Here is a 13,935-nt window from a genome sequence, read left to right on the forward strand (position 1 = left end):
AGATCATACCCAGTGCAATGGGCTGGTAATGTATAACCACTGAACTGTCACCAATTTCTTTGGGATCAAAAATAATCTCCTCGGATTTATTTGTACAAACCCCAATTCCAATGAAGTTGGGACGTTGTGTAAAACGGAAATAAAAACAGAATACAATGATTTGCAAATTCTTTTCGACCTATATTCAATTGAATACACTACAAAGACAAGATATTTAATGTTCAAACTGATAAACTTTACTGTTTTTTTTTGCAAATATTAACTCATTTTGATTTTGATGCCTGCAACACGTTCCAAAAATGCTGGGACAGGGGCATGTTTACCACTGTTTTACATCACCTTTCCTTTTAACAACACTCAATAAGCATTTGGGAACTGAGGACACTAATTGTTGAAGCTTTGTAGGTGGAATTCTTTCCCATTCTTGCTTGATGTACAACTTCAGTTGCTCAACAGTCCGGGGTCTCCATTGTCGTATTTTGCACTTCATAATGCACCACACATTTTCAATGGGAGACAGGTCTGGACTGCAGACAGGCCAGTCTAGTACCCGCACTCTTTTACTACGAAGCCACGCTGTTCTAACACGTGCAGAACGTGGCTTGGCATTGTCTTGCTGAAATAAGCAGGGTCGTCCCTGAAAAAGACTTCACTTGGATGGCAGCGTATGTTGCTCCAAAACCTGTATGTACCTGTCAGTGTTAATGGTGCCTTCACAGATGTGCAAGTTACCCATGATGCCATGGGCACTAACACACCCCCATACCATCACAGATGCTGGCTTTTGAACTTTGCACTTATAACAATCTGGATGGTCCTTTTCCTCTTTAGCCCGGAGGACACGACGTCCATGATTTCCAAAAACAATTTGAAATGTGGACTCATCAGACCACAGCACACTTTTCCACTTTGCGTCAGTCCATCTCAGATGAGCACGGGCCCAGAGAAGCCGGCGGCGTTTCTGGGTGTTGCTGATATATGGCTTTGGCTTTGCATGGTAGTTTTAACTTGCACTTGTAGATGTAGCGACGAACTGTGTTAACTGACGATGGTTTTCCCAAGTGTTCCTGAGCCCACGTGGTGATATCCTTTGCAGAATGATGTCGGTTTTTAATGCAGTGCCGCCTGAGGGATCGAAGGTCATGGGCATTCAATGTTGGTTTTCGGCCTTGCCGCTTACGTGTAGAGATTTCTCCGGATTCTCTGAATCTTTTGATGACATTATGGACTGGAGATGATGAAATCCCTAAATTCGTTGCAATTGTACATTGAGAAACGTTGTTCTTAAACTGTTAGACTATTTGCTCACGCAGTTGTTCACAAAGTGGTGAACCTCACCCCATCCTTGCTTGTGAACGACTGAGCCTTTCAGGGATGCTCCTTTTATACCCAATCATGACACTCACCTGTTTCCAATTAACCTGTTCACCTGTGTGGAATGTTCCAAACAGGTGTTTTTTGAGCATTCCTCAACTTTCCCAGTCTTTTGTTGCCCCTGTCCCAGCTTCTTAGGAACGTGTTGCAGGCATCAAATTCAAAATGAGTGAATATTTGAAAAAAAAAAAACAATAAAGTTTATCAGTTTGAACATTAAATATCTTGTCTTTGTAGTGTATTCAATCGAATATAGGTTGAATAGGATTTGCAAATCATTGCATTCTGTTTTTATTCACGTTTTATACAACGTCCCAACTTCATTGGAATTGGGGTTTGTATTTAAAATCAGGTGATTTTGTCGCACATATCAACAAACTCCCGTACTTAAATGATAAATGTTTACCATCATGCCTATAAAGAAATAATTAACATGGCAGAATCGTCTGAGTATTTGGAAATATAGTTCTGAGAGTGCCTGGATGAGCACTCATTGGTGTACGTGTAAAAAGAAGAGGTGATCTGACAGAGCCTTGTGGAGCTCCAGTACTGATAGTTTTTAGCTGACACAGACTGTTTTTCACCTTAACGCACTGAGTTCTGTTCGATAAAAACTAGTGATACTACTCGATAACTGAAGCGTTGACATCCAGCTGTCTAAGTTTTTGAATTGAAGGATATGGTTGAAGAGGGTTAAAAGCAGAGCTAAAATAAAAAAAGCAACCAAGCATAAGCTCTACTGTCCCCAAGATGTTTTTGGGGTGCCATCACTAGAGTTCCTTTTTTTTTTTTTTTAATAGCACTGTGGTGCATGCTGTAACTTAAACTGAGATTGGCAGCTAAGAATCCCATTTAGTCTTTGCTGAAAGTTTTTTTAAGCATCTTTATATATAGTGCTTAGGTCCTGCTCTTGGGTGAAAAATTCTCAAGTCATAAAACAAACGGTACGTCCATTCTTGAGAATATTTAATCAGATTAAGAAAATCACTTTTCCATACTCTACGGAACCGTGCAAGATCCCTGTACAACTAACCTCTTGCTTGGTCCCCCCGGAGTCCACAACTTCTACAATGAAGTAAGTGATCTTGTTTTGTTATTTTGTCGGGGGACAAGGACACAAAGGATTCCTTTTCTTTTTGTTTAAGACAGCTACAATAAATACTTAACATTCACCTAGAAGAAGCTTATCTGTTTATTCATAATCCGACTTGCCTTTTAGTGTTGTAGGACTGCAACAACAGACAGTAAACAGGAAGGGTTACCATTGTTAGGAAGATGAAACTAACTGAAACCTTTGACCTTTGGCGTTGGAGGGCCAGTGCCATTCTCGATAGTCTTGGTCATCGTCATAGAGGGCGGTTCAACCCAACACCCTCTACACACCATGTAAGATTGCCTTAGCCTGAGTGTCCGGGTAGTGTAACGATCTATTCTGTTGCCTAACCAACACGGGGATCGCCGGTTCAAATCCCTGTGTTACCTCCAGCTTGGTCAGGCGTTCCGACAGACACAATTGGCTGTGTCTGTGGGTGGGAAGCCAGATGTGGTTACATGTCCTGGTTGCTGCACTAGCGCCTCCTCTAGTCATTAGGGGAGCCTGTTGGGGGGGGGGGAACTGGCTAGAATAGCATGATCTCCCCCACGTGCTACGTCCTCCTGGCGAAACTCCTCACTGTCAGATGAAAAGAAGTGGCTGGTGACTCCACATGTATTGGAGGAAGCATGTGGTAGTCTGCAGCCCTCCCTGGATAGGCAGAGGGGGTGGAGCAGTGATGGGGGTGGCTCAGAAGAGTGGGGTAATTTGGCCAGGTACAATTGGGGAGAATAAGGGGTAAAAAAAAAAAGAAAAAAAATAGACTGTTCTTTAACCCCTGGCCAAGGCAAAGAACTTGAATTACTAAATTTGCAGGTTTGACTGTATGGTATATAGTCTTGCACTTAAGACCTTGATATTTTGCACTATCAGCAAAGATTTATTGCTTCATGTGCAGTATGGTATTTCTGTCTGGCCTTATCAACTGTTCTTTGTCTATATGGTGTTGCTACTGGTGTTTTCCTCTGCATTTTTATGATGCTGTTATTGTAAACCCCCACTGGAAACCACACTCTCCCCTTGGCACAATCACCGTTTTGAATTGAACTGAATTGAATTAGCACCCCCGCACACAGACTGCAGAGGAAAAGCTAAACTAGAAACGAGATACACTGGCAAACAGAATGGAGAAGCCAAGGGGCATTTATTCAGACCCTTCCTTTTCAGTTTCTACCCCCTAATCTCCCAAATAGTTTTTTGGAGGTACTGAATAACATATTATATACAGACATGGAAATATCATGGCATCGATTGGGGTATGGCTCAAGGAGAGATTGGATGGGTGTTTGGCTGTGGCTCTCATATGCTCTCTGTTTGCAATACTGGATTGCAATTATTAGAAACACTAAATTATTAGAAACATTACACCAACAGCAACAACCAATTCTCAGAGGACAGTCGGTTGTTAGTGATTTTGCTCAAAGATTATCACTTACAACACAAACAATAACAGTGCAGCAATAAAAACTGATTAAAATGTATTCTGCTCAAAAATGCAATGTATTTTTACTGTTGTCTAAAATCTTGTATTTTGAAGAGGCCTCATTTTCACTTTACTAGCATTAATACAGCCTTCCTAAATCTTGCCTGGAAGAATACCAAAGACTTTTTCTCCCGTGTCAAAATTTCGCTTTGAATATAGAGTTGGTCTGCAACTTCCAGAGGCAGTTAACCAAGGCCACATGTGAAGCCAGTTTTGGACTAGATTCAATAAAAAAGTAAAACAAAAAAAATCTATGGCTAGAATACTCTACTGAGTTGTTTCACCCTGATGTCAGCAAGCTTATGTGTGTCAGTGTGTCATTTCCTTCTCTGCTTGGCTGGTCACCCACTATTGGAACTGCCTGGGAAGGGGGTGGGTGGGGTTTGGGTGCTGGCATCGGGCCTCTGTAGCACCCTCTGTGTTTTCCATCATGGTTGTTTATGGAAACTTCCTGATCATTGCCGCTGTGTAGTACCACATTCCCCCAGAATACAGATCGGGCCAGAAGAGGTTCTCCACTATACAGACCTGGCACAGCAGAATTATCAGCTACAAGAGCAGACCTACAGTTTGCCATGCATGAATCTACATACATGCACAAACATGTGTACATGCAGAGGTATGCATTCAAACAACTATGGTTTTGGGTAGGAAAACAGGTGGCAGGAAGGTCTGTGGGTGGGTGAGGTCATTTCCCAATTGAAAGACCCAGTTTTGATTCCTCTACTATCATAACTCTTTCCCAATAGCTGGCCAAAAATAAATTTCACTTTCGGGGGGAATAACAGAGTATACCTTTTTCCTCATATGACTATGATGAAGCACTTAGGCACACATAGATTCGCTCGCTTCTAATTGCTATCATTCCATCGCTTTACTTGCTCTATCTCCCACGGGATAATGGAGGCTCCTGCACAGCTTTCTGGCGCATTTGTCGTGAATTACATGCCACATTCTGCTCTGATTGGGAACTGATTAAACCTCGCTAGCTAGCGTACGACTTTCCTACCTGAACGCATCCATGAGACCAGTCATGAGATTGTTCCCCCTTTCTGCTGACATGCTGTCTTTGGATGCATCTGCACATGTGCAAGCATATGTACAGATACAATAACACACACAGACATGACCTGAAGCCCCATCTAAGTCGCTGCTCTCTCCTCTGATAAACCCTTGGGCTCGAGATAATCAATTCTTTACAGATGAGTCAGGGTCCCGCGGTGGTCTAATGTACTTCGTCGGGCTGCTCTGTGCTTTCTGCTCAAAAAACTACTCAGGCAAGAAGAAAAGGATAAGGGAGAAAACGGGCCTCTCAGCTGCTACTCCACTGACCAGCTACCTGTGTCCTCCTTGTTTTGCTGATTTAATTTGATCCGCCCTAATGGAAATGGACCGCTGATTAGATGGAAACAAGTTCTGGTTTGCCCTGCTTTTTAATGGGGTCCAGTTTGACGGTGTTGACAGTGGATGGAAGTCGTCTTCAGTTGATTTTTCGTTGTTTTTTTTTTTTTTTCTTTTTTATCTACACAGTTGGTCTCTTTCGGTCGATTCCAGATAAATTGGCATAAGGGCTAGGAGGTTGGGTGGAGGGTTTCTCCTGAGTGCTCAGCTCAGTCCTTGAGGTAGGAGATGTGCCTTCACCAGACCCTGTCCACCTGTCAAAATGAAGGGACCTCCTCTAGGGTTCTCCCTGTCTTTCTCCCTGGGATTTTGGGAGTGATGGGATCCTTCGACCAAAATTACTGAGACAGACTGAAATGTAGCAGGGGGAGTTTTTCATTTCACAGAGGCTTGATTGCCAAAAGATTTTCAGTGAAGGCCAATGCTAACCATTTTATCTTTCAGCATGAATAATGACTATTTAAAGACTGATGAGGAAATGGACAGACAGACAGACAGAACTGTGTTAAGTTTGTTGTTTTTAAGACAGATAAATAAATGGAAAGGCACAAAGATGGCCAGAAAGACAGACAAAAAAAAAGTTAAACATATATATACTGATATTGTTATTTGAAAACAAGAGTAAACTAGTTAGTCTACTCCACTCAGTGAGGTTACTAACCTTAGCATGGACCGCATAAGAGGCCAGCAGTACAGAGGCCTCAGGTGGACAATGGATGTCTTCTTCCAAAATCTTCTTCTTCACCTAGGGAGTGGCAAAGAATTGGTGAGGAGCTATTACCAATTACATCTATCTGTCTGGATGACGAAGGCCTCTGTACTGATCACCAATACATACATTTTTTTTAAAAAAACCTCTAAATTAAATGTTCCAGTTTTATCTCTGGTCATATAGACACATTCTCAATTAGAGTTTAGTTTATGATCTTTTGTATTGTGTAAGAGCAGTTCATGTGATTTCCATGATGGCTGAGAAGGGGAAAAAAGCTGTAATATAAACCATGAATCCTTACATTTTCCTAACAATTAACCCACTGTGTCCAGTGTGCATTGGTTGCCATGAGAGGAGCAAAATAAGTATAGGGAGTTAAAGGTGTTGAGTCAAATTGGCATGACATCTAACTTGACCCGAACAAAAAAAAAAAAAAAATCATATTTCAAGGGTATGGGATGACAGTGGAAGTTAAATCCCAATGTTCTGACAGCCAAGTCTTTGACAGCCAGAATCCTGCACCCTATTAGCACGGATTCCTCCTTTCATCAATATGACACACAGGAGAGCCATACAGCAGGTATAGGCAGCGCTCAGGTTCCCCTTGAAAAAAGAGGTTTGACAGCAGCTGAGCAATAAGCTGCAAGTAACCCCCTTCTCTTGTGACTTTTGGTTTCAAATTCCCAAAATGAATTCCTGGTAAACTCAGAGCTAAGCAAATAAACTACCAGCCACTGTTGCTCGATGTTTACTTGCAGTGTTTGTCGCAAAAACACAGAATAACTATATGAAATAAATAAGACATCATCAGCATGGCCACATGGGGACCTATTAGCAATTATGCTGAGAGCTGCAAACCAACTGATATTCATTTGGATATGCTTAAGCTGGTCCAAGTGAGTCCACTTGCAAGTCACAAGAACATAACGACCTGGCAGAAATAAACAAAGCTCATGAAGATGAAAATCTTTTTTCTTCTGTAGTTAAAGCAAAAGCGCTTTTAAAAAAAGGACAAACATACAAAAACATAGGCATGCAGGTGGTGAGAATACGACTCCTGGTTAGGGTAAAAGATGAGTGTATGTGCATGTGCTTGCATCTGGTGAGATATGCTACAGTGAGGGTAGGATTATAAGCCCTGTTTCAAGTGAGGGGGAGAAAGGTAGGGTTGGTTTTTCTGGTATGGGGCAAAGACTGGTGTTGGGATATGCACCCTGGTTAGGATATAGAAGAAGCTTTGGAACAAAGTAATGCCATCAACTCCATAAAATAACCTACATTACACTGGTACTGATTTCAGCTCAAGACGCGTTTCATTTTGCAGCGCCACCACACCTGAAGGCCAGTCGGTCACAGATGACTGGGACAATGTATGGACTCGAGAGCCAGATGTCAAAGCAACAGCAGTGCAAACATTCTTTGTCCCCCCTTTAAGGTAAGGGGCCATCTCGATACTTTTCAAGCCTCATCATTTTTAAAGCCAATCTTGTTATGTCCTCTTGCCGTGACCTAACAAGCATGTGGAGGAAAGGATGATGGCCCCCAATCGTGGGAGACATTAAGGGGCTGAGATTTCCAATCTGGTTTACAAATGAGGCTGTGCTGCTGTCAAGACCACAGGCTGTGGTGAGGGATAGAGAATGTGAGTGTGTGTGTGTGTGTGTGTGTCACAGGAGACGGGGTTGCGGCGGCCTGCGTGATTATTTCTGATAAGCGCTAATCCAGCTGTCACGCCAGTGACACTGTCTGAACTGTGGCATGCTGCCGACATCATGGGAATTAATGAGAATAGAGCAATAAGCAGGCATTGGCCATTTGTACGCCCCTCTTTGGTTGTTGTTTTGTTGTTGGTGTAAAGCACTTGCATTGCTTTAACTTGACTGATTTGTTGGCTGATGTGTTGCAAGCCTTGGAGGTCTTTTGCGAGGGAGGTTTCCCTCTGGATTAACAAACAAACAAGTAAATAAATAAGTCACTCAAACTGCCTCTAAATGGATTAAGGACAGATGGGGATTTTTTTTTTCTAATTTTTTTGATAGGCCTTAAGTAGATAAGTGCTTGCACTCCGAGAAACACAAACGCACATCGCTGTCTTGAGCCGTGGAGCTAAACCTAAGCAGCGGACTGAATATGATGAGACTGCTATGGGGGGGGGGGGTGAGATGGCCATCCCATGGGGAACAAGTCATTAACTAGGCCAATAACCGAAGCCCTTAAAACCTAATTGGTAATTGATAAACGTGGCCGGTCGAATTGGACGGCAGGAGCACGGTTACAAATCTCATCTCTCACAAGCAGGAATAGTATTTCTGGCCCCTGCAGGAATTCCCCAGAGAGTATTATGTGAAGAAAAATGGCAGCGGTAATATGTTGCGCATTGATTCCACTTGGCTGCACACAATCAGAGGCGGGACAATGGAGAAAGTCCATTACAGGGGAGCCTTGCCTGACAACTCAACACAATGTCTGCACATGGCTGCCCCCTGTTGGCTTGTGATCGAGACGGTGAAAAGGCTGCAGGCAAGGTGCAAAATTGTGGCTTAATGACTGGTGGGACATGTGAAATCCAAAATCTTAACATCACAGAGAATCGTTATATTCTCAACTGTCTATGGTAAAGAAAGATCTGACGGTGCCGAAATCTCAGTTGACCCACCACACGAGCACACATACACACAAAAAGACCTTGGCCTAGCATTTCAGAGATGAATCTTACTTCTAACCTCTAAAAGGCCTCATGCACAGCAAGCCTCTGAGTAGCTTGCACAGAAAAGAGAGATAAAAACCTACTTTGCCCACTGTCCAGGCAGGGATCCAGGGTAGGTTCTGAGAGGCATGTCGATTTTAAAGTTTATCTGCAGGGACCTGAAAGCCCACATTGCTTTCAAATTGGAAAGCAGAAGACAAGAGGGGGAGGCATGTCAGTCAGTGATCACAGACTCAGAGAGAGATCTCTCTCATGAGGGCTCTCGTTTTTTGACAGGTGATAGCCGAATAGATGGAGAAGGGCTAAACGCTCACTTTCTCAAGGGTACAGCCATAAGAGAGAAAAAAGAAGTTGTGAGTACTTTCAAAGAATGATTTTGCGACAGATCTGTTTCTTTTAAAGGATAGAATAAAGCTGACTAGAAACACAAATAACAAAAAAAGCATGGGAAAAGCACAACCATAAAATTGCAGGACAGCACTGTGCCAAGTTCCCTCTCGGAGGATGTCTCGCTGTGTGATATTTTGCACCAATTCTAATAAGGCTACATGATTAAGGCAACAATTATAATTCTAATTATTTCACTGTATACTGTGATCTCGGTTTCAAAAAACAAAATTACTTTCACATTTGCAACTAATCATCATCCTCTTCGCATAACGCTGTATTTTGGGCTTCTCTCTTTCTTTCCCACCTGTTACTGCCAACTTTTTGTTTATGTAACATGGGCACACGTTGCGCACTAAAACACTGTAAAACACTGAAATCCCGATATTCAGATTACTTACAATGAATAGTGCAGCCCTAAACTCTGATTATCTCAGCACGTGAACAGTAGGTGGGAGATGTAAAACTCACTCGCTCAAAGGAACAACCAGGGTAAAAAAAAAAAAAAAAAGAACAAAAATTTTGGGTTACCCAATTTCCCCTCGGGGATGAATAAAGTATTCTGATTCTGATTAAAAATCTGCAATAACAGTGCCAGCAAAGAAAGATTATGCTGCCTTTTTTTTATTTTAAAAGAAAAATAAAGCTGACTAGAAACACAAATTACAAACAAGCTTTGAAATCATTACAAGAAACAAGGCCTACACTGTGCGTAGTTACCTGTAGGAAGAAGAGATGCTGAGTGATGTCTTGAACTAACTCCTCCTCAGCATTTTCAGGGTAGAACTTCGCCAAGAAGTGAAGGGTGATCGGCTCCTCCTTGGGTACCTCCTGATCTAAAACCTGCAACAGGTCAACCAGTCAGGATACAAATTAACACTCACAGGGTGGTGGGGAGTAATGTCTTTTTAATTGTTATCACATCTACATCAGCAACATTTGGGCTCATGTCATCTCTGTTAAGATCTATTGCCAGTGAACAGGTGGGATGCTAAGGCGCAGCATGTCAATTACCTTCTTGTCCATCTTCAGCCAAGCTACTGTGTCCTTGATGTCATACCGAAGCCCAAAGAACCATGTCTCCCTCAGTCCCAGAGTCCGACACACCAAGTCAAATAGGTCTTTTCCTTTCCATTTGACCTGTGACACAATAAAGATTCTAGCAAAAACTGAACACAGGAGAAAGACTTTGAGACTGCTTCCCTACATTGGGTTTGATTGCTACTGATATGGATCTATTGAAAACGTATGATAATTTGAGATGCGGCCACTGTGTCTAGTGCTATGTCAAGTATATTAGTTTATTCATTTAAATATAAAAATCACTTGTAGATCTTGAATTAAGATTGTTGTAGAATAGTCTGCTGGTATAAACTAATTAAGCCTGTCACTGCAAAGCACTCTGAGTACAAGTGCAGAATCTGTTACTAACTAGGCTTGTCATCTGCCAGGAGTGTGTGTGTATGTGCAAATGGACAGAAGTTTGTGACTCTTTAGAGCAGTGGTACTCAATCATGTGCTGAGAGTCCGGGTAGCGTAGCGGTCTATTTCATTGCCTACCAACACAGGGTTCGCCAGTTTGAATCCCCGTTTTACCTCCGGCTTGGTCGGGTGTCCCTACAGACACATTTGGCTATGTCTTCAGATGAGAAGCCGGATGTGGGTACGTGTCCTGGTAACTGCACTAGCGCTTCCTCTGGTTGGTCGGGGCGCCTGTTCAGGGGGAGGGGGAACTCGGGGCAATAGCAAGATCCTCCCGCACACTACATCCCCCTGGTGAAACTCCTCACTGTCAGGTGAAAAGAAGCAGCTGGCAACTCCACATGTATTGGAGGAGGCATGCTGTAGTCTGTAGCCCTCCCCGGTACAGCAGAGGGGGTGGAGCAACAGCCAGGATGGCTCAGAAGAGTGGGGTAATTGGCCAAGTACAATTGGGGGGGTGGGGAGAAAACTCCACAAAAAAAAAAAATCATGTGCCATGGAGGGCCATGTGTTTAAAGGTTTTCTCTCAAATCCAACCCTAGACCAGCTGATCTCACTAATAAGCACACATTCAACCAGACAGGCGAGGTCTAATCAGTGAGATCAGCTGGTCTAGGGTTGAGTTGGAATGAAAACCTGTATAAATATGGCCCTCCATGACACATACCATATTTCCCAGACTACAAGTCACACCGGAGTATAAATTGCACTCAGCAAAAAAACATGTTGTTGTGAGGAAGAAAAAAATATATATAAGCCCCTCCGGTAAGTCTTAAATGATGGTACAGTATTTTCAATTGAGTCACAAAATTAAACAGTGTCACCTAGTGGCCTTAGTTGAAATGCAGTGTTGTAAGGAAAAAAAACACAGGTCACATTTATATGGTGGTACAGTATTTTCAATCGAGTCACAAGATTAAACAGTGCTATCTAGTGGCCTTAGTTGAAACGCAGTGAATTCGTCCGACAAAATTACATTGTATAAATCACTTTGGAGCACAAGTCGCAGGAGCAGCCAGGATGAGTAAAACAACAGTGACTTATAGTCCGGGAAATATGGTAGTTGAATATCACTGTTTTAGAGGGTAAAATATCAGTTGCCTGTGATGTGAAGCTGCCTTTGCTATAACAAAACCTATTGATGTATCTACCCCTGTGACAGGTAGTTAGAGCTGCTATCCTATTAAATTGTCACATCAACCTTAACACACCTCATTCAACTAATAACCTGCAAACCAAGACCTTGATTAACTGATTCATGTGTTTTAAATTGGGGTATGAGTGAAAACTGACAGGATTGCTGCTTTCCAGTGTCCAGACCACTGACCTATCTGAACCTAACCTCAGATCAGCTCAAGGCAGGGGCCCACAAAGGTCTTCCCATTCAAGTGAGAGCAACTAGAAAGGTATATCAGCTATACATATTCCTAGTTAATTGTCTTTCATCGAATAAAATCCATAGCTAACTAAGAGTATCAGCCACTTTCAAGTGCATTCAGTCTGGAAAAAGAGGAAGAGGTAATGGGTATGGGTAGAAAAAAAGTAAGGAACATTAGCTCACCCTGGGGCAGGGAAGACAGCTATGGACCACAAAGGTCATTTTAGTCTAATATGCAAGTCTAAATGAAATCTCTCAGCCTAGATGACCAAAGCCCGATAATTGCTATTTACAAAACCCATAATTGATACAAATATCATCCTAGCACAGAAAATAGAAAGTGCAAACCTGCAATTGACATTCTACTGCTTTGTGTAATTACCAGCTGTGAACTTTGGTTTGGTTTCCTCCCCTTTAAGTACAGGGATGAGCTTTTAAAGTGATTTAGACGCCTTTTTGCTTTGGCACATAATCAGGAAAATTGTCCATGAAATCCGACACTGCAAGACCAAGATATATTTTTAAATGTACTTTTAAAATTTAGAACAATAACCCACTTTGCTGATTTGACTATTTTGTGCTATAAACTGGTGGCGTGCTTCAATAAGATCTACATTGGAACAGGTTTTGACCTTGACTGCCCTTTGCCTAACTCTTTCTGCACAACACACAGCTGCATGGCCATACACTGCCTATATACTCTTGGATTATCTTTGTTGTGGGCTGTTACACCAACTACATTGTACCCACAGTTACTTGCTGCCACCTTGTGTCAAAAGAGGTAGCTCCCCGACCGTGTCTCTTGAAAGGGAACAGTACTACCAGACACTAATTTTATAAGGAATGAAGTTTGCATAAATTCTGTTGATAGCACAATCCACTTGAATCAGAAACTAACAAATGTTGGCAATGAAAAGCTGCTGTTTCAAATTTACATGTGAAATAACAAAATAGATCATGAGTGAATTTGAGCCTTTGTGACTGTGCTCTGCAATGCTAAAGAGATTTCAGAGAATGACCCTTGCATGCATTGGAGGGAGAACTGAGATGGACGTGAGACGCCATCTCCCCAATTGCATTGTTATTGTTTGAGTTGTACACCTTAGAAATAGGGTTGAAAAGAAGAAGAAAAAAAATCACACACCTCACAACTGAACTCCAACTCTGATTCCATTGTGCTGATCCTGACGTTGAAGTTTTTGGCTTGCCTTTTTCTCAGTGAATTGAGACCAATTTTTGCTGCTAAGGCACTTGCCATGACGACTGTCCTGAAAAGCTTTTGTCTACTGGAGTTGATGATTCACAGTGTGCACTGTAGCTGACAAAAAATGGATAAAGGCGCTGTTTCTGTTTCCATCTCTTTGGTTGATATTGTGGACAAGTTCATGGAAATGACTATTCGGTTAATCACAGCTGTAACTACACCTGGCAACCAAGAGTAGCCCATTCGGCTAACGCTAGCTAATTTGGATCAAACTCCAACTTTTAATGCCTCATGAACAAGTAACAACTAGTGGAAATACTCGTCTTCCTCTAACACCTTCACGCTTTAGCAATACCCTGGTCATAGTGATTTGGTCATTTTGGGAGACATAAACTACCCCCAAAACGTATAACTCAACGTTTGTTGACTGACTCTTGTTATTGTAAGCTAACATTAGCTAAACTGTTAGTGGAGATCCTATACCCAGACCTATTGAATATTGCATAGCCATACAATAAATTCTGATGACGTTTACGTTTAAAGATAATGCCCTCACAGTTGCGAATCAGGTGAATTCCTTCTGAGAGATGTAATCGCAAATTTCTTCAGGTCCAAGCCCGAGGGCAGCCTTTATTGTGCTAATGTTGCTGTGGCCAGCTAGACTCTTGGCTTGGAAGAAAGTTTCCCTTCCCTCTAGTTCGGTAAACCAATCAA

The 13,935-nt window shown here is 42.2% G+C and overlaps 1 protein-coding gene across 3 annotated transcripts in view; it reads right to left on the minus strand.

Annotated features, from left to right (window-relative positions):
• Positions 1–13,935, minus strand: part of nf2a (NF2, moesin-ezrin-radixin like (MERLIN) tumor suppressor a) — a 40,801-nt gene that overhangs the window by 26,568 nt on the left and 298 nt on the right. For 2 of the 3 annotated variants that reach the window (XR_008809831.1, XM_056274513.1), the window contains exons 1-5: positions 13,778–13,848; positions 13,162–13,335; positions 10,172–10,297; positions 9,878–10,000; positions 6,013–6,096 (exon numbers count right to left, since the gene is read on the minus strand). Coding sequence is in view for 1 of the 3 variants with exons in the window: in XM_056274513.1 (XP_056130488.1) it covers positions 6,013–6,096; positions 9,878–10,000; positions 10,172–10,297; positions 13,162–13,275 (447 nt within the window). In the remaining 2 variants the exon portion in view is untranslated. Of the gene's footprint in view, positions 1–6,012; positions 6,097–9,877; positions 10,001–10,171; positions 10,298–13,161; positions 13,336–13,777; positions 13,849–13,935 lie in introns of those variants that run through there. The other variant, XR_008809832.1, reaches the window with a different exon arrangement.

Source organism: Lampris incognitus, chromosome 1, assembly GCF_029633865.1.
Source record: "Lampris incognitus isolate fLamInc1 chromosome 1, fLamInc1.hap2, whole genome shotgun sequence".
Taxonomy (NCBI): domain Eukaryota; kingdom Metazoa; phylum Chordata; class Actinopteri; order Lampriformes; family Lampridae; genus Lampris; species Lampris incognitus.